Genomic DNA, 22514 nt, shown 5'->3' with positions numbered 1-22514 from the left:
TGACAAATGAAACGATGAAGGATTAACATACATAAATCTCGAAAACTCCCCCGAAGGGACACATCCACTCCCGCAAACAATGCATCCCATCGTCAATCCGGCGCAACCAGCATCCCGCCCACGCATGCCAACACCACCATCAGATAGGAGAAATTTTCCCCTACCTGATGGCGGCGCCACAACGCGCGGGCGAGCCACCAACCACACCAAACCGACAATCAAACGCACTGCCCACAAAAGCAGACACGTCCCCTCAAAAATGCAATCGAGAAATGTGTAAGAACAATCTTCAACTGGAAGATACTCACCAAATCAATACATCCGGGAGCGCATTCCTGATGCTTATCTTTCTCTAGTCATCTCTTAACAACCACAACTAAACATCTTTCCACTATAGCATAGCATAGCATAGCATAGCATAGCATATGCGATTGTACAAATCGTGGGTGGCTGTTTAATGGTCAACTAATACGTTTTGCAGAAAATATCGTATGTTGACGCAGAAAATATCACTTGGGATTTGTGATTTTCCCCACACAAACATAAAATCTACAAAACAAGCATCGCATTATACACCTGGCCACATCCTTACAATCGCAGGGGACGGGAGGGAAAGTTAATTCAACATCTACTTAAGAAGGTGCAGGGAACCCATACTACCTTCATAGGTGTCACAGGACGGAAAGAGTTGTGTTAGTGGGAGGGTGAATGATTTGGAAGCTCTATTTGTCAATATAGAGCATTTTATAAATCAGTGACACAAATGGAACCTAAATAGATAAAATGAAAAGATCTCACCCGATTAGCCTAGTTACTTTGCAGCGTCATGTTTTCGAAAATGCTTTATTTAATGTTCCTTGAACCACCGCAATCACTGATAACGCTCTTCTAGCTCGCATCCACAAAAGAACACACTCCACGCATAATCAAGGTCATGTGTTTTCGGACTTTCTTCTTTAACACTACACAAAGACGTTGCTCATCGCAGCAACAGAAAAATAGATCAGTGCGCGAACAATAGATCAGGCGTGATTGAGGTCATATGCCGGATAACAAAAAACAATGTGAGAGCACACAAAACACCATTGCATCATTTAAGAGATGAACTAGCCTCAGGCTAAAAATCTCTATAATAAAGAAAAAAAACATTGCATCATTAATTCTAGAACAAAACGTTTGCAAAAACTAATTCAATCAGATTAAATTATCGCGCACGAGACTAATCTGCCGACACCAGAAAAATAACACGCCACGGAGGAACGGCACAACCTCTCTCAACCGAAGCACAAAGTAGACTCTATTAAATAGTGAATATAAATTTATATGGATAAAATAGTTGATATTGTGCAATGGAAATAATAAATATTTTACATATAATAAGATGCAGCTCTTTGTTTCATCAGCTCACAATATGAGGTGGATGTAACACTGATATTTCAAGGTTATATTAAGCAAATTTATATTTTTATCTCTAATTATAATTGATTTTCTCTCCTTACAATAATGTAAGGATGTAAATGTAAAGTATGATGTATAATTGATTTTCTCTCCTTACAATAATGTAAGGATGTAAATGTAAAGTATGATGTAATGTAAAATGTAACAGGACTAACAATGAAATGGGAACCTCATCAAAATGAAGCCATGCTTAACGAGAAATAACCTGTATAAAAATTAAATGCATATAATGTTATGTATTGTTGGTGCTTCCACTGCTTCATCCGCTTACTTTTAATTTCGATGAGTAATGCAATACAATATAATTATATAATTGTTCCAATATTAGGGTTAGATAGATATTGTAGTCTGGAGAAGGTTAATTATTTTAATGCTTGTCTTTTTTTGGTCCATGAAGAAGTATGCTGTTGAGGCCAACAATAAAAAGAAAATAATTAAAAGAAATATGTGCTTGCCTTAGATCAGCCGGTTAAGGCATAGTTATCGAGCAACAGTTAGTTAAATCAACGCCTAGTGCGTTCCAGAAACATTACAGGTCGTAAAACAATATAACGAAGTATGTAGTAATAGTCAGGATCCACATCTAGGGCAACTCATGAACCTGTATTCTGCAATTTGATATTTCAATCGAAAGTATCAAAAGATGGGATACGATATAGAAACATCTTATATGATTTCATGTTGTATAGAAGCATTTAAAAACAACAAAAATTAAATGAATAATATTAATTAGGGTTAGATCTCGGTATTTAAAAAAAAAAAACTAGAGACGTGTTCCCAGAATCGATCCTATACTACAGAAGCATGAATTAAGTTAGTGAGATAATACGATTAAGCGAAAGACTTTGCACCGTCAAGCATAGTATCATCAATAAAAATACATTAATATGAACGCATGAAAAAATTACTGCTGTTGTTTGCTCATCTGCTAAATAGCTTGATTTCAATTACTTGTAAAACGTAAAAATAAAAGCAAAGTGACCACCCCTCCCATGAGCGAAAAACGCTTATAATATTTATATGGTTACTCTGCTCAACGACGTGGGAACACAGGGAATCATCTATGGAACAGTTCCAGTACTTGAGCCATCACTCGGGTATGGCACCTTTTGTTAGATATTATACTTTTGTCCATAATTTAATTGTGATCCTAAAAGTGAAAAATACGTTCCTATGTGATAGAGCCAAAACGTTGTGCTTTAGAAGTATGATGAAATCAGATTAGCAGGTATTTTAAATTTAAATAAGAAATCCCGCAAATGGTGAAAATAGGCCATTTTTTGACAATTAGGATACCTGCCGGTAATCAGTCTGTCTACAGTAGTTACTATAACAAAAAGAAAATGTGGCAACACCTGTAATAATTTACAATAAAAAACCTTCAAATTTACGTTCTAATATCATGAATAGCTTATTTGGTAGCTTATTTTTTATTGATTGAACCTTAAAAGAACATTGAGATTAAAAACGAATTTACTTGGAATTCTTGTCAGGATGCCTTGAAATATTATGTCGGAATTTCTTTGAAATTCTTTATTGATTTATTGATTTTTTGTTGGAACTCCCTTGAAAAACAATCAAAATTTCTATGGAATTATTTTCAGAATCACCTCAGAGCTCTTCCTAAAATTCGCTTGAAATATTTCTCAAAACTTTTAGAATTCTCCTCACCATTTCCAAGGAATTCTTCTTTGAAGCTAGGAGTCAGGAATGCCTTGGAGTTCTTTTCCTAACAAGGGTAAGTGAGCCAGTTATGGCACTAGTACTTCAGGTGTTATCCCTAGTGTCTAACTCAAGTTTGAAATAAATGATAATGGATTTATTTACGTTGATACAGTAAATTCTTCGTATCTCAATATAATAGGGACCATCTGATATGGAGAGTTCAAGATATTTAACATTAATAGCCTACTAGACCGTTCAAAGGAACCGGGATATCGACAGATAGAAAAACACATGTCGAGATATATAATATCGAGATATGGAGATTTTACTGTAAATGGTAAAATCTAGCTATGTTCCAATATTGCATAGAAAAAAAAATAGGAAACAGTTTAAAGAGAACAAGTTAAGATAGTGTCAATTAGAACAGCTTTTCTCAATCTATGGGTCGCGATCCATCTGGTGAAAATATGGAGGTACTTTACTAGAAAACTCATTAGGCAGCTCCTTGGATCCCTCTATGAGTTGGGTATGCAACAGTAGGGTATAAGCTGCGGAACAAAATAACGTTTAGATTAGCTGCTAACCTGCAGGATACACCCCTTGAAGGTAGTGATGATGTGATGTGAATGGAACCCACCATCAGTGCAAGGATTACCAATGTCTGCAGATACTTTACCGGTTGTACAGTTCTGTCTGATGGTTTGTTGCAGCAGGGTGAATCAGCTTCATTGAAGACCAAACGACCAGATAGCCATCTGTAATCACGTGACAAGGGACTGGCCAATCCACGAACCCTCGTCCAGTCAACAAATCCTTTGATTCCCTTAGGCTGCCCCTCCCCAACCCAATATATAAAATAATATTTTAAAATATATAAATTACAGTAATGTCTCTCACCTAATTCTGCACCTGTTTTTGGCTGTTCAACGCTGTTGACGATCATCATCACAAGTGAATTAATAAATAGAAACGCACTCACCAAATGAATCCATGAGCAATGTCAACCAAATGAAATTGCATGGTGCTGCTGGATCACCTTTCTGAATCAGGATGATATCCACCAAGCCCATGACCGCTTCTTCCACCTCGTACTGATGATACTTTTTAACTGAATTAACATGTTGCCTCTCCTTGAATACATCTTGATCCATTGGTGATTCCTTTTCATCAGGAAGGATTTCCTGTCTGTATCTGTGATTAAAGGAGTCTCCAGGATTAGCACTTGTGGGTCGCTTCTCCGTGACGTCGTCGCAAACCAAAGAACGTCGGGGTTTCATTAGGGGAGTTTGTTTTCGGAGCTCATTCTTGATTCTTTGCTTGAACTCTTTGCGACTTCTGGATCGGTGTGATGGTTGGTTTTTTATGCTTGATTATTTGTTTGGATACACCCCTTATAGGTAGTGTTGAAAAATTATAAATACTTTGAACGACGAAATAGCGATTTGCTTTCTTTGGTAAAAACTGTGCATTTTAGAGCATTAGTAGAAATCGGCGCCGGTGGTGTAGTGGTAAGCGTGATTACCTCTCACCCCAGCAGGCCTGGGTTCTATCCCAGTCGGCGCCATCGGGATGTTCTGAGGCATAACATCTCTGATCACGCCTTCTTTCGGATGGGAAGTAAAGCCGTTGGTCCCCGGTTCATGAGTTGATGGGTCGATAGGTAGGGTCCAGGTGTGGGAGCTGCCTTCCTGGCATATCGGTAGCATTGGTGCTCAGCACGGAAAACAAGATCGACGGAAAAACAAACCAAAGGAAAAAAAACTTAGTAGAAAATTCCAATTATAATTAAAAGTTATGATTAAAAACGGTTTTTAAGAGAGTACTACCGTTTGTTCTTAATTTTCACCCTATAAATTCGTCTATTTGAAAGATAGAAAATTGACGACCAGGACAAAGTAGCTCAAATTGATTTTATCTACAATGTTTCAATAGAAGTTTATCGAATTTAAGAAGACATAAAAAAGTTATTCCTTTTTATCTGAGTGTATACCACCCTTAAGCAAAAATTGTCACCACTCAAATAAAAAACTCAAAAAATTAAGGAACGTTCTAGAAGACATCAAAATGCTACACTAAATAGTTTCGTCGAAAGTTTCCATTTATTTCGTCCCACTGTGCGTGGTGGCTGGGGGAGGGGGGTAATTTGAAACTACTCTTAACGGTCCGGTTTGACGTTTTACGTGCTATGTAATAGAGCAGTTCTTCGCCAACTGACAAATCGATCAGATTCGACCTTCTCCGATTTGCATGAAACTTTGCATAATTGTTTGTTTTGGACAATCATTTACATTTCTGTTAAAATTTGGCAATTTGCATTTATTTTATTTTTTTTTCCAAAATGGCATTTTTTACAGTTTTCAATAAATCGTAGCTCAAAAAGATCACTCATGACTTGAAATGACGTCTGAGAAAAATTGTAGTTAAACAAGAATTTAATTGTTTGCAAAAATATACGCGGTATTTTTTTAGAAATATTGAAAAAAAATCCTAAGTTGGATTATTGAAAACTTTGGACATTTAAATATTCCCAAAAAATTGTAAAACAGCAAGAGCAAAAAAGGTTTTGGGTTTCATTTTCCATTTAATTCCACTTAGCATTTTGTATCCATGAAAGGTACGTATTTTAACTACAATGTCATTCTTACTAAAGATCTATCTATCCTTAAGTACTCTCTATCTAGGTAAACATGTCAAGCTCAGGTATAAAAATGAAACTACAATGGGTAGAATCGTAGATTCAAGTAAAGAAGGAAAATGTAAACTAAATAAAAATAAAAAAATACTTGCTAACTGGGCTATAATCCGAGACATTATCTACGACTGTATTTCACTAAAAAAAATTGGTACCTGACTCAAGAGCACAATTTTCTAGACCGCTACAACGACTCTAAAAGATACTTAATTACTGATTAATTATATCACTTTTTTTTTGAAAATTATTTTTTTATCAAGGCTCTAATGCGGAAGCTTTACGGAGCCGAAATTCATTTTGATTTTTACAATGCTTCTTAACAATAGAGTTACAAGAGGTGTCTGAATACTCGCAGCTTTCTCGAGGTTACGGGCTACAATCTATTAACAGTTAGGGAAGGGATCGAGGAAACGGTACACAAGGATGCGATTGATATATTTATCTCCACCGCAGTTTAATGGCTGTTTTTCGACGATTGACCATGCGAGATGCAGTGCGGTGACAGGAAAGTGCTCTTGATCTCTCTCGAGATGACTGGTGGTTGTTTACAACTGCAATGAAACATAAAAAAGGGGCTTGGGAAGGGACAACGAAGAGTGAACAGATTCTAATAGCGAATTTATTAATTATTCAGTTCCAATCTGGATCAGGTATCAAGATTGGGTGTGCTTGTTTTCTGAAAAACGTCAGTTTGATCGTTTGTTTTTAAACCCTACCTCAGGTTGAGGTTCGCACTGACAAAAAGTTCGGTTTCGCACAGACAAAACACTACCACACTCTCAAACGTTAGTAATTTTAAACGTCAAAGTTGATAATCGACGAAAGCAATGGCTATTTAGAAGCTAGTTGCTTCAAAAGAGTGTTCAACATTGGAATCAAGGTTGCAAATACTCATTTAAGCTAAAATAATGTTTTTCGGAATAATAAAACCAAAAGATGGTATGATGACATGTTTTACTTGTAACTTACAAGAAGAGGTTACACAGTATGCGTTTGAAACCTGTAAATTTTGCTTTCTATGAGTCACAATCAGCGATTTGCTGATCGCTGAGTGAGTGAGTGAGTGAGTGAGTTAGTGTGTAAAAAATCGCTGATTGTGACTCTCATGAAGTGAAATAAACAGGTTTAATATGTCAAACACATTCTTTGCAACCTTCTTGTATCTTACCAATTCAAAGTATGATCATAGCATCTAATTATTTCATAATTAAAAAAAAAACATTGTTTTAACTTAAATGAGTATTTGCAACCTTGATTGGAATTATCAATACAAAAAGTTTCCTCATGGAGTCAGACACATTCAATGTTTCAAGAATCCCATATACAATTCCAGAAAACATGAACATGGCTGCATGTTGTCCTGGCTGTGGAACTGGAATATCCGGAGCCTTGGAAGAAGCTGGAAGGCGCAGAAAGTCCCTTTCAACATCAAATGGCTGTGTCACATTTTATCACGGCACAATTGAGGCAACATTAATACAATACATACAATTTACAGTTGTCAAAACACGATATGAGAAAAGTGAACCTATGTGTAAACTGCTAACATCATCATGAGTGAACAATTTAAGCCATCACTTTCAAACGCTTAGTATGAAAAATAGCTCTCGGAAACCCCGACCAAAGCGCTCCGTTTCCTGAGCGTTCATTTCCGCTTGCCAGAGCATAAATCAACACTCCGTTAGGTAGTTAAATAAGCCGCTCCTATGATCTTTCGAAGGAACGCGAAACATCCTCATCCGTATCCGCTCCGTAGGCAAGTATAACTCCTTTGTGACCACATTTTGACTGGCTTTGTTGCAACCAACGGCTCAGGCAGACAGGGGACCGTTATGTTTGTCCTAGTCAGCCCGGGGTCGGTTCGCCACTACGTACAGGGAAAGGTTAGACGATGGCCGACACATGCCATCAATCTTCTCGAATCTTTCGTCGCTGCCGAGTTTGCTTGTCTCGTCGTCACGTTTGGACAAGAGTGAAGAAAAATGAGTTGGGACACAGTGGCCACTGTGGAGCCGAATGGGTGAATGGGGCGGCGGTGTCGGTAGTCGTCCGGTAAGCCAGAAACATCATCACTCTCTGCCAGCAATCGTTGAAATGTTGACAGATTTGACAGGATTGATAGGGGGGTTTTACTATGGACGGAGAGAGATAGAAAAACTGTTGCACTCCGAGAGAAGCGGAAACTTTGCGAATTAAGACGTTGAGCTTGTGGTGGCAAATTGTAAACTTCCTTTGTTTTCAATCGCTGACAACCACGCTCCAGCGGCAACGATTTTATTGCACATTCGAGAATGTGACACATGAATGTGATTACATTTTGCCATCTGCCGACTTATAGCATCATCACTCAACTGTTTTCCTGTCATAACAATATTGTTAATTGCGTTACGAGCTATTCACGTCTGTTATGTCATATCAAGTCTCCAAACTTTAGCTTAACGCATTTTTGTCTCAGTTTCAAACATGGTTTCAAACAAAAGTTAATTCAAGGAACAGTCTGTAAAGTAATGATTCCCCAAAGTCGGGAAAATTACACTTATTTCATCAACAATTCCAAGAGAATTTACCATCATTGCTTGAAATAGAATTCCGTGAAGTCGTAATGTGGCTGAAAACCATTAAATGCCTGCTATCAGTCATTGGAAACATTCCACACGAATCTTGTATAGCACTGATCTTAATTCCTAAAATGAGCATGTCTGGAAAGATGCTTGAAATGTGCTTTTATGGTAGTGTAAATATCTGTAAAGCTCACAATTCGATGTTTAAGCTCCATTGCGTTTCATTGATCAGCTTATCTTGAATTCTGGTGAAACGTTTTGCGCCTACATTTGAATTATTACTTCGAATGTAAGCTGTTAGTTCGAATGCTTATATATAAAAAATCCAGCAGATAATAATCATTACCATTACATAAATGAATGATCCACGGTTGAAATGACATCCACTTTGGTTGAGCCCCAGTTCCCAAAAATAAAAGCGCACTCGTTTACAGTCCGTGTTCCTTTAAAAACGTGCAAAAGTAATTCTTGGAAGCAGATTTCATTATACACATACGCTCCCATCTGAATCAAAAATTATATTTTTCGAATCTCCACAACCCATTCGGGAAAATGGAATGTTCCCTGCAATGGTAAAAAGGAATAATTACACTCATCAATATGAGCGGAAAATATTACATCCTCGCTGTCATTTTCTCCGAACCAGTCCGTCTTTTATCTCATGTACTGGTTGTAGCTTATTTATTTGCTGCTCGTTCCAAGTACCGATGCCAGACCGCCCGGTTCGAGCGCCATAGATGATTTATAATTCAAAACTGTAATATTGCACCGTCTCTCCCGTTGAAAGTGATAGGGAAAAGGGAGCTTATCTCCAGGGAATGAAAACTTCCCCCACTAATAACCCACACCGCAGTGCGAATACTCCGCAAATATACAACCTCTCCCAGTATCGAACGACCTCTATCAACTTTACGCTCGTTGGAACGAGAGAGCGTCACAAACTTTCAATATTGCAGTTTTAGTAATCAACTTTTTACACAGGATGGTAGATAGTGAATGAGTCGATGCTGATCCAGTGTGGGATACAAATGAAGAGCGACACACCGATGGATGTATTTTGGTTTGCTTTCGGATGCACACGTCTATGACCCATGACATACATATATTAAATAAATGAAACATCCGATCGTTTACTGAGTGAGAGGCAATCCACGCCTCTTGTTTTCCCGCTAAGTGCAGTTGTCACCAGGGCACATTGGTCCAGGAATGCCATTTACCGGTACAAAATTATTAACTCCAAAACGTGTTATTGAATACCTTATTACGATGCTTTTCCTTTTAATTCTACTACTATTGTATCACTGTGAAAGTGAAAGTGAAAATAAAGGAAATGTAAAAGTGAAAGTGAAAGTAAAAATGAGTTATTGAAAGTGAAATTGAAAGTGAAAGTGAATTATTGAAAGTGAAAGTGATGCAATAGTAATAAAATTAAAAAGAAAAACATCGTAATAAGGTATACAATTATTCTAGTAACCAATCAATTATGTCATTAAAGTGATTTTGTGTTTTCGGCAAAAAAAAATTATATAAAAAGCGCCATCTTTTGGTCAAAAAATAACTGTCCTAGAATAGTACCAAACTTCCAATCAAAATGAATCTATTCAATTATTTAGTCTGGAGGATTGGTATCCTCGACAAAGTTGTTTATGAATCAAAAATATGAAACTCCTACCAAGACGCCATAATTTTAGCTGCCTTAGTTTTCAAGGTATTGATTTTTTTTTATATTTAAAGTCTCAAAAATCAGCTTCTTACACTTCACTTTGTTTTTTCGCATCAAAGGTAGTAGTTTTTAATTTTTACTGATGTATTTCAACAAAACTAAAACATTACTATACTGAAGATAGACTGTGTTGACGCATTGTTTCAAAGATATTGAACAATACCATTTGGTTGGCTCTAAAGTCATATCTACGTAACAGCACAAAATCGCACCTCAGATTTTTCAGGGCGTTATTTCGGATCTATCTAGACTAAATTAAAAGTCGGAACTGCATCAAGCTTTCAATCTATGGAAAATTTCGTGTTATTCAAGTTCATATTAGAACTATTGTAATGTTTGCGTGTAATAATCACAAGAGCTGAAGAAAACACAGTAGGCCATTCCTAAACAATGTTTTTTTGATGAGTGAGATCATTTGAACCAACAGTTGTTTAAAAATATTCAACGCTAATTTTTACATACCCAACCTTTCTACTCTTAAAATGAAAAAAAAAAAAAAAATGCTCCCATATTGATCAAACAGTTTCAAATCAATCAATAAAGAGTTAATTCCTGCTATGGACTTCTCAACAGATTAACATTTTTTTGCTGAACTTCTATCATATATGAAATCGTGAGACTTACACTTTTTTAGAAACCCAGCTGACCCCAATAAATTTTCCAAACTATTTTATAATCAGATCAAAATTACGGACAACCTTCGTAAGATCCTAAAAACTAGAACTTTCAATCGATCAAATGCTGTTTCATTAATATTGGTCAAGAAATTATGAAACTTATGATTTAGGCAAAATAGTTTACATATGCAAAGGTTGAAAAGGCAGTAAGATTTATTAATAATAACTATTAAAAATTCTTATTGTTTGAATTCCGCCTTCCCGGCAATTCTTTTGGTATCATAACAATTCATAAAATACATTGTTATAGGACAGCCTACTTTCTCACATTGATTGTATTTGTTTTTTTATGGTACAGAGGGCGCAAAATGATTTTAAATTTTTCCTTGAAAATTTAGGCTTTTTTACACACCATATTAAAATCAGCTATTTAGCGGCACCGGTGGTGTAGTGGTAAACGTGATTGCCTCTCACCCCAACAGGCCTGGGTTCAATCCCAGTCAGTGCCGCCGGGATGTTCTGAGACATAACATCTCTCCGTTGGTTGCCGGTTCATGAGTTGATGCGTCGATAGGTAGGGTCCAGATGTGGGAGCTACCTCTCTGGCGTTGGTAGCATTGGTGCTCAGCACGGAAAACACGATCGACAAAAAACAAATAAAAAGAAAAAAATAGAATAAAAGATCGGCAATTTGATTTATTTTTTTATTTTTTGTTTTATGGTATCAAATCTTGGGGTTTCGCTCAATACTCCTAAGATACTAGATTACCATGCGTCTTCATTGATTTATAGTGACTGTAACATGGTCACGATGCATGGTAGTCTAGTCACATAGGAGTATCGAGCAAAAACCCAAAACTTGAGAACTTAAAAAATCTATCTCAAAATACAAAACATATTTTGGTCTCTGTCTGCACGTCATGGAAATCATAATAAACAAATACAAAATGGTAAGGCTAAGAAAAAAAAATAAAAAAAAAATACAGGGGCGATTCCATTTCAAATGACGATTTTTTTTAATTTTTGTTCAACCGTTAATGATCAAGTTGAAACGTTGCACAGTTTGTGTTATTACCCAACATGCTTTTAAAGCATTTGATTCATTAGATTTGTGCGCAACTAACTTCTGTAAAGGTCTTACGTAAAAATGACACGAATCAATTCCAAAATACATATCTTGAGAATGGTTTACTTGATCAAAATGGTGTATTTGGTGAAGTTATGGATAAGTTTTGCGCCTTTCAGGAAGTGAATGCGTTGAAAAAAAAATTGTTTTATAGCGGAAATAATTAAAAATCAACAAAACAAAAATTAATTGCTCTAATAACATATTTGAAAAAAAAAAAAAACATTTCTAATTTTTTTTAGGATATATAACGTGTGACCTACTGACAATGTGTTTAAGTTGGATGTTTTATAAACAAATCAAAATGAATTATAGAAGAAAGTAGCGTTATACAAAATACTAAGTGAAGTGATCTTTGAATTAATGTGAATATTATAATACATTAAGTTTGCTCAGTGTGGTTATTTCCGAAATATTCATAGGCTTAAATTTACTTATCGTAAAATTTGGGCCATTTTCGCCCTTTAGGAATATTAATCATGTGTGTCCATGTGTGATGTGTGTTTTTCAGAATTATGAAATCATTATATAGTAGAATGCTAATTAGTACTTGCAAGTTACAAGAAGAGGTCATGAAATATATGTTTGAGACACAAAATCTGTCAATATTGCTTTCAGTGCGTCACAATCAGCGATTTTACGACTCGTGAGCGCTCACTCTGACTGAACACTCACAAATCATAAGATCGCTAATTGTGACGCTCTCAAAGCAAAATTTCAGGTTTTATGAGTCAAACACATACTTTACTCCCTCTTCATGTGACTTACAAGTACAACATAGCATCTAATGATTACATAATTCCGAATAATATTTTTTATAGCAAGTGAGTGGAAGCAACCCTGCTTAAAACAATGGTTTTTTTTCCTTGATTTGTTTTCCGTTGATCTTGTTTTCCGTGCTGAGCACCAATGCTACCGACGCCAGGGAGGCAGCTCCCACACCTGGACCCTACCTATCAACTCATGAACCGGGGACCAACGGCTTTACTTCCCTTCCGAAGGAAGGCGTGATCAGAGATGTTATGCCTCAGAACATCCCGGTGGTGCCAACTGGGATTTAACCCAGGCCTGCTGGGGTGAGAGGTAATCACGCTTACCTTTACACCACTGGCGCTGCTAGCTTAAACTATGTTTAGCAAAAAGCCCAATAAATTTCCATAAAGCTAGCAGCTTACAGTTTATAAATCAGACACATGAGCAACGAAATAATAAATCATGAATAAGGATAGGTGCAACCTTATCGGGTTATCGTCTCAGTCGTGTGGAATATGATTGAACCATTTATAATATCACTCGCATATAGTACTTCTTCAATATGGCATCCATTTCATTAATAAAATGGGAAGCGGGACATTTCGCCAAAGGTCATTTTCTACTGTTTTGAACTTTTCTCAAAGCGCAGTAAATTTTGAAATCAGTCATGGAAAAAGATGAAAAAGGTTCGATTGTTTCAACCTGGTAAACTTTTCAAATGTAATGCTCCCTTATTTTGAACATCATCAGTTTACTCGAATTGTAATGAGTTTGTTATTTTCGAAATAATCAATATTTTATATCAGAATTTCTATCGATTCATTTTTTCTATTCATATTTCCAATCCAATGCATATCCTTTTCTAGCAATATCTTTAACAAACATCAAAGGGAGTGCTTTACATGGGAATATGTATTATTTAAATCAAGAGCCACATGTGAAAAGGTAATACAAGCTTTTTGTAAACAAATCTTTGTAGGCCCTCTTCTCGCCAACCGAAGGTCGCATTTAATGCGTTGCAGATTAATTTTAATTGTATATTAATTTAAGAAATGACCCATTTGGTAGAATTTCCTTGGGCAAAATGTCCTTTTGATTAAAAAAGGAAAGTATGTAACACAGAAGAGGTACGCAGAGAAGTCGGAGGATGAGTAGGCTTTTCGATTAAATATAATCAAAAGATTGTTTTCAAGTAACAATTTGCCCCGTAACGTGGGTAGATCACCTTTTCGTGGTACGTTACGGGATGTAAGATCTACCACCGATTCCTAGTCCTGACTACTTCAAACTAGGGGAACAGGATTTCTCAGTATTCCAAGGAACACATCTTAGTCCTTGTTACTTTTTATGCCTTGTTGATAGTGACAAGACTCGGCTTTGTCTACCGAGGATGATCTTGAAACAAGGAAAAAAATGAGTTAATTGTCTTCATCTATGTGATTCCTAATCTTCTATTCGTTGTTCCCTAGTTTGAAGTGGTTAAGACTAGTGTTCCGGTGCATGGTCATTATCGGTGTCATACCTTAATGTTGTTGCTAAGGAATCCAATTTTGACTGACAAAGGGGCGCGCTTTTGGAGAGTGTTTCATCATTCCGAAGGGTATAAATAGCGGAACCTTTCAATTAGAGTCGGATCCTTGCGATAAATTCAAGAATTACAACTGTAATAAATCGAATACTTCATCATTTCTCAATAGTGATGGAGTTATACGACATGCACTAAACTAAGGACACGGGATATACTTCAAAAGATCAATTTACTGGTCACAATAGTGTTAGGTCCCGAACAGAGGAAAAAAAAGTAAAAATTTAAAATTTATTAATGTTTATTTGCGTTTAAAGGTGTATTTTAATAACAAATATAGATTATATTATTTCTCTTTCTTAAAGAGATTTTCAGCCGTCGGCTGGTTCATCTCTGTTTACAAATAAAGATGAATGATCTGTTGTTGGGTTATGCTATAGTTTTTACAAATGAGCACTGTTGTATAAAATCACGGAACGGAGCAAAATATCGCCGTAATGTTTTGATGTCTCTGGAACTTTCATCTTCTGCCATGTTATACCAAAAAAAAAAGACACTTTTGCATGCCTGTTCGCCATATATTCCCAACCCTGATCCTGCAAATTTGCAGAACTCTGGAACATGGAAGCGTAAGATATGGAACCTGGAACTATTTGGTAGTCCTGCTTGAATTCAGCTGTCTGCAAATTCTTCAATTCTATGAAGATATCCAGAAATAAATTTTTATTTTTGAAGGCAAGCTGTGAACGCCTCTGCATAACGGTCAAATAACTACAAATAGTCACTTAATTAAGTTAATGATAATAAGAGAAGAGTTAAGTATCGCGAAACAGTTGAAAATTGCCGTTTTTACCGTTGAAGAGGTTCTCAAGTAGTTCCGTAAACGCAAGATTGTGATACGGAAGGTTCAAAGCAAACGTCATGCTGAAACTAAGTACCGTCCGGAGGATCCGTCTGCGAGCAGGTTACCGTTCATTTCGTGCCGCCAAGCAACCAAACAGGACGATGAAGCAGAATCTAGTGGCCAGAACACACGTGCCCGGCAGTTGTACTACAGGGTTCTGACGAAGTACAGGGGATGCCTTCTCATGGACGACGAAACCTATGTCAAGATGGATTTTTGGCAGTTTTCCGGACAAAAATGCTATCTGGCTTACTACAAAGGACTAGTGCAGAATAAGATTGCATCAAGGATGCACGAAATAAGCTCAAGTTTTGGGAGAATTATTAGAACTTGGTCTAGAATCTGTTCAGCTGGAAGGGACATCATCGATATCTAAACCCTAAGGGCATCCCACTCTAAACTTTAGTTCTAATATCAATTAAATATTTTTAAATCTGTCATAAATATTCTTAAGTATTTTTAAGTATTTTCAATCCTGGATAGTTTTCATCGTAGTGACCGGTTGTTAGTATAGTTGTTTGTTGTTTTAACTTGGACGATTTATGAATTTTCGTCTAGAATTCAGTGGAATTTATACTAATTTCCCCTGTTTTAATTTAAATTATATGTGTAATCATGTTAATTAATGGGTAAGTATTATAATTTGATTTATGAAATAGTGTAACAAAGGAAACATTTTTTTAGCTAACCAGGTAGAATATTCACTGGACTGTTTTCATTCATCCGATTCGAATTACTGATTTATTCTTACTGACTGTTCCATGCGCTACCAAACATTCAGATTCCGAAGGCATTAAAGGACGTCAAACTGGCATTATTCTAAGCTGTCCAATAAAATCACTAAGGTCTTAGAACAAGAGTTTCCTTCATATTATTTCGCCTCAGAACTGTAAAAGTTTTTGACAATGCTCAAGCAGATCAAATCAACCGAAGCTATGCTGCTCATTTGTTAGTGAGCCACGATAGTGAAGCGTACCATTTACAGTTGCTGCAGCTGGAACTATTCGTTGGGATGGTGGACCTCCCCATACTGCCACTATTTTAGGAGCATATATTGCTGGATTACGCCATACTGACGAGAAAGTTAAGATAGTATCCTACTGGAAGTCAATGATTTTTTTAAAACTCTACATAGATTTCGTGCTGTTAGGTTTCGTATGATGATTGAGGATACCAAAACAGTCGCTTCGTTACCTTTATGTTCTATAGAGGCAACCAGATGACTCGTGCGACACGATGAAATAAATGAAATAAAGTCTGCCAAGTTTGTCAAGAGGGAATACACATTTTAATACTGTGAAATAATAATTAAACAATTCTCACAATAAAAAGAATACTTCATTAGCTTGTTTGTATTTAGCATAAATAAATCCAAAGCTAATTTGTATAAATTGATTCCAAAATAGTCCATATTAATGTTTTAACATACCACAAACGTTTCTGAAAGTTTACAGCAGTATTTTCAGACCGTGGAGCATGCTCACTGACCTCATATACGCGGTACACGATTTAAAAACCTAGGGCCTATAGAAGCAGTAATTAAACTATTCCAAAATTATGCATTTCGATCTTGTCCAGACTTGATAATCGTTTAGAACATCGATTCTCAACGTTGCCCCACCAATCAGCTCGGTCTACATCGCCTAATTCCTTTTATGTGCATTTCGTTCAGTGGGGGTTCGCTAACTCCAGGTTGTTTAGAATAAGAGCGTCGAAGGTTCCAAATACTATAAATTATCTTCTACTTTTAGAAAAACACATTCGGCTGGAAGCTATGAGATGTGATTCTCGGGAGGCTAAAATAAGGTGCGAATGGTGTGGAAAGCCTCCACAGCTTCTAATTCAGCTCCGATCAGCCCAAACTAATTCAGTTGGTGTCACACTGTCAATAGCCTAATTTTCACATATTGCACAATGATGGAAATAAAATCAACGAGGAACGGGTGGAAGATTCACACGACTATCAGCTAGACAGAGCTAGACCATCACGTGAAATGTTTGAGTGCTAGCATAATGCGTGGCATAATTCAATTTGTTCTCGAAATTGAAGCCATAATCGGGATAACATTCCGTCATTTCAAGGCAACAAAAATGATTGAATTTCTTATAAAGGATAGGTACTTTCAAAATGTTCGCTAAAAAATGATAGACGATATTAGATAAGCAACTGTGGTAACCTAGGTGGTAATAAACTAACGCTAAATATTTCGTAAGTATTTTTAAATATTTCCGGGTATCTTAGATATCAGTAAGAACTTTCTGTGTAGAACGCGAGAAATACAAAGTTTAGAGTGGGATGCCCCTAGTCTAAACCAGTATATATTTTCTTAAGTGACAAAATGAGAAATACATTTTTTTCCAACAAAGCGTGCTATGAAACCTTAAATTGAATCAATCTTGCCACCGCAGTCACGATCGCTCAAAAAAGCTTCCGAATTTATTTTTAAATATTTTACTACCGACTACTTACAGCGGATTCGTACCTGTAGTACCGCTATTCATACCTACCGTCATTTATGAAGCTAAGTTTCCACCAATTCCCATCACACCCCTCTGAAGACAGCTACCGCGATGGCTACTTTGGATACAGAAATCCACATAACCGAGCTCCCGATCGAAGTGTTGGAGCACATTTTCTCTTACCTCCGGCTGGCAGACCGCAAGTCAGTCTCCCTAGTGTGCCAACTCTGGAACGAACTGATCTTCTCGCGTCGATTCATGCGCAACGTAGCCCTGAACATCGTCATGGATTGGGAACACTCGCAGATCTCCGTTCTGAAGAGAAGCACTCGCCTCTACCGAAATGTTTTTGCATTCTTCGGGCCAGAAACGTGCTGCGAGTTTGATTTCACTGTAATCATCGAAGTGCTGGATTTATTTGGTGCAACCTTGGAAAGCTTCCATTGCATGACCAACTTTACCATCGATCAACTCTGGAACGTTGTCACTCGAGCCCCAAATCTTCGGCAGCTGATAGTGGGAGTGGACGCCGCGAGCCTGAATCTGGATCTACCTGATTTCCCAGTGCTGCAGCATCTGAGTGACATGGGCTCGCTGATCAACGTGCTACGGATCGTAAAGCTGGCCGTTCCAAACTTGAAGCAACTTAGTGCAAATTTCATCAAACCGGATGATGCACATGAATCACTCCCGTTTCTACGTCAAGTCGCTCCACGGTTGAAGAACTTGGAACTATTTTCAACGGAATATTTCATCCCGATCAACGAGCTCCGATTTCCCGAGGTGGAAGTACTGAAATTATGCGGACGAATCTGCAATGCGAGCGATGGTGTGCTGAAGCAATTTTTCCTCGGGTTCAAGTGTTTGACAGAAGTCTATCTGGACTTCAGCGTCAAGGGACCAGTGCTTGATGTTATCACCAAGGATTGTCCGGAAATTGTAAAATTACACTTCAAGACGTATTTGTTGGATTCAGAGTCGTTCCGTTTATTGGAGCGTCTGAAGCGCTTGAAGGTGAGTTTGACTGAATATGAAGATGATAACATTGAAAGCTAATATGAAGATTTTTCACCCCACAGACCTTAAGCCTTGCCGGTAGCATTGACTTCCGAACCACATCGGAATGCAAGCCCTTGGTAAGTGTGGAACAGCTTAATTTGAAGATGTGCAACCTGAACCTGGAGGCTGGAGCAATTGAAAGCCTCCGTCGGGTACTGCCGAACGTGATTTGCATGAATGTTACATTCATGACACTTTCGAGACCCGAATTTATTCTAGTTCATGTCTGTCGGAATTTTCCACATCTAAAACGACTCAGCATTTCCGACGAAAACGCACAGTATCGAATGTTAAGCAGCAAACTTTTCCAGGCCTTGAGACACCTGGACCAGCTGGAGGAACTAACTCTCAAGTGCATTCACACGCCGGTGGCGTTTATGTTGTCCAACAAAAGCCTGAGGCGGTTGAAGATCAAGTACTTCCACAACCTAACGGATGCAGATTTGTACAAGCTGTCGCAGATGTATCCAAATTTGAAATATCTGGAGGTGGTATGGTGTCGGAAGATAACGCAGTCGGGAATAGCAAAGTTCCAATCGCAACTGACGGACTGTGTGGTGCATCACTCGAAATTGTAGATGGTTTTCATTTTTCGTATGTATGTATAGGAAATATATTTGATTGTATTTTGTCGTAGAATACTTATGCACGGTTGTACTTTCATTGATAAATCGATAAATTACTAGGATTGTGGGTGATCATTACCCGAGCAAAGTAGAATAAAAACCCGATATCATCTAGATAACAAGTCTTGTTATCCCAGATATCATTTTGTTTTCAGTTGTTATCGCATAACTTATTTAGTTATCAGCCATGATCAATTTAGTTATCAGTTGTTATCATGAAAAATTCACTATATATTTATTAACGATGCAAGCTTAGTTCAAAACTTAAAATATTATTTGCACTGAAACAATAAAAAATAGTGCTTTTAATCCCTAATCATATTTCAGTTATCAGCGTGAGGCTTTGATATCAAAATGATAACATGATTTGAAATTTATGAAATAAATTTGAATGGCTTACAGAATTTGTTATCAAGATATTATCAATGATAACAAAATTAGTTGTTTTTGTGATATTCAACGAGCAATTTTCTGTTATCATTTTTGTTATGTTGGCTGTTAACTCAACCATAATGATAACATATTCAGTTAGCAAAAAGTGATAACCGAGTAATAGAACTTGTTATCAATTTGATATTTTACTTTGCTCGGGTAGAGTGATGCAAAATTTGAAATTTTCACTCCACTGTGTTCAAATGGTTTCAATTCGGGTCCTGATTAACCTCCGAAAGTTTAAACTCATTTGATTAGAAACTGACTTGGCACAAACCATTTGAAGTTTACATGGAAATTACTATGGGAAACAAAACGTTTTATTCATTGTATTCTAGCCTTTTTACATATTGTACTGTTAACAAATTCTATTGCTATTCTTATGGGAATTTTTATCAGCTACAACTTTGCAGAAAATCGTTTTTCAGCCAAACGACAAATTAAATAGTTATTAATTGTTTAAGAGATTACTAATCTTATGCAAGATTAAGCAACTGTATTGTGGGCAACACTGTATTCTGCAGTGTGACATAGTAGCCATTATTTTTGTCCTCTATTGTACGCGCCATAAACACCAATGTTGCCTGCTGAACACTTGATTGAGCATAATCATAAGACATGAGTGACTTGAATCATTAATAATTTTTGTTCCTTACATTTGATCGAAAAATAGTCTTGAACAAAGTTGTAGCTGTGAAACTTTTCAACAAGCTCAGTTTTTATTTTCTAAAGTAGAGTGAACTGGTGAATTTTGGTATGAATATGAACCGAAATTTTGGTTTCTCCATAGTAATTCCCATGTCATATCGGTCCCATATGTATTTTCGTAAATTTTTAGATAACAACGCTATCAATGTGCACCTGTTGTCATCTTATGTGATAAAACTACGGACTTTGATCATGGAAAATGTGAAAACAACATCAACATCCATCTCATACAAGATAGATCAGAATCAGCCAGTGTGCGTTTATTCAATCTAACTCTCACTGTCAGGCAGTGTTTTTTTTGGAAAAATATGTTTGCAAATATTTCACAAATTGAAACGCATAATGTGGGGTGTGTTTACAAAGATTCAAGAAATACACACGCACACACAAACATTTTCGCGGTTTTAAATATTGATTCATATTTCTTTATCGTCAAATTTAAAATTGATTCAATAATTATAATTGTTTGATGGTTAAGAAGTGTTTTTACAAATAACAGTCTTAAGAGGTGTCTCAGAAAGTATGAGTTTATTATTGGAGTAAAACAACAATAATAATGTACTCAAATGTTTATTTCAAATATATCTTTCAATTGGATAAAAATAATCCGCAGTTCCTTCAATTGTATACCAAGGAGCAAACTTTTGATCTGAAGCTGCCCATGAGCTTTAGCACAGATTTCTTGGCGAAAAATTTTGTCCAGTGTTTTTCAAATTCTTCGATTGAATTCGCTACCTTAAAGTGTTTCCGTATATATCCCTTGGAAACGGCCTCGAAACGATTCGAAGGATTCATCTGTTTTTGCACACACATTGCACATTGTTTGCTTTGTACCAAGCTACCGTGTCTTTTGAGTAGTGACACTTAATTGAACCAAAATAGTACTGGGCCATCATGTTGAGGGATCATGGGCCGCAGACGCCGATTCAAACACTTTGGAACGTAAACTTCAATGTGCATCGTCTCCTTCGTCACAAATAGCGTTGACAACTTGCATTACTCACGTTATCGCTTGTCAAACCTTGGCCTTCTTAGCAAATGTTTCGGTAATAATTGACCTGTCGGCATAGTCAACTTCCTGACCATCACGGACTGTGTAGTATTAGTCTCCCGGAAGAGTCTTGTAGTCAAATTTGACGTACGCACATATCGTCTATAATAGACGAACGCTTGCGCAAAAAGACTAGGGTGGGAAAGGGGGCCTCATAGCCTAGTCAGTAAAGGCACGGTATTAGCATGCCGGAGGCGGCGGGTACGATTCCCAGTCCGGTCGACTTTCGGGTTGGACATTTTCTCGACTTCCCTGGGCATAGAGTATCATTGTGCTTACCACGCAATATACAAATTCATGCATTGGTATTGGCATCGAAAGCTCTCGATTAATAACTGTGGAAGTGCGAACAAGAAGAAGAAGAAGGGAAACGGATTTGAAACTCAAATGTCATTAGCCAAATACATCCATAGACCATATACGTCCACCGTTGTATAATTGGGAATGCACCCGTGTACTGAATGGGAATTGTGGATTCAAATCTCACCGGTGCCCTTAGATATTTCGCAAATTTTCTCACAAACACGTCTCTTACCGATGATATGCGCTTATCTTGAGCAGAGGCACTTTTCTTATTGACGAAAGCTTGGGTGATCTTCTGGTTCAGTTTGCAGTCCCCCAGTCCCGGTTTACAGCCAGATTTCGCTGTGTCCTTGAAGGTAACTTTTTCACCGAACTTCCAGATGGTAGTTTTCAATGCTCCGATACTTACTTCCTCCAGTTGCGCCAACTTCCTTACTGATAGGTTGGGATTAGTGCATCATTTGTGCACGATCTTTTTGCGCTTTTCCTGGGAAATGCATCGCATTTTGATAATTTTGTAAAAAAAATGCACTTTGCGCACCCACAAGCAAGTTGGGCAATAAGTAAATAACAACACACATCGATTAACAGCTGATAAACTTCATCGGGATAGAAATGGCGGCGAGTTGAAAGTGTATTTATACTTTCTGGGACACCCTATAATATTAGGAAAAGATTTCCCGAATTTGTCAGTTTCCCGTTTTCTTTTTCTTTATTTAACGCCAGCTTCCACACTTGCGTATAATCGCACACCCACATACACCCAGTACAACACATGGGCCTAGACCAACGGCTTTACTTCCCTTCCGAAGGAAGACGTGACCAGAGATTTTAATGCCTCAGAAAAATCC

General features: G+C 37.2%; 2 protein-coding genes across 6 annotated transcripts in view; both read left to right on the top strand.

Annotated features, from left to right (window-relative positions):
- LOC135710239 (neural-cadherin-like) overlaps positions 1-22514 on the top strand; it is a 1396020-nt gene that overhangs the window by 1172976 nt on the left and 200530 nt on the right. The gene's annotated exons all lie outside the window — the stretch shown is intronic.
- LOC135710238 (uncharacterized) lies at positions 17596-19121 on the top strand. Its single transcript, XM_065232754.1, has 3 exons — positions 17596-18498; positions 18564-18620; positions 18855-19121. The coding sequence occupies exons 1-3, from the start codon at positions 17596-17598 to the stop codon at positions 19119-19121; spliced, it is 1227 nt and encodes a 408-aa protein (XP_065088826.1).

This window comes from Ochlerotatus camptorhynchus, unplaced genomic scaffold, assembly GCF_037179485.1.
Source record: "Ochlerotatus camptorhynchus isolate MF236.1 unplaced genomic scaffold, CSIRO-AGI_Acam_v1.1 ptg000372l, whole genome shotgun sequence".
Taxonomy (NCBI): Eukaryota; Metazoa; Arthropoda; class Insecta; order Diptera; family Culicidae; genus Ochlerotatus; species Ochlerotatus camptorhynchus.
This window is presented reverse-complemented; position numbering and strand designations above follow the sequence as displayed.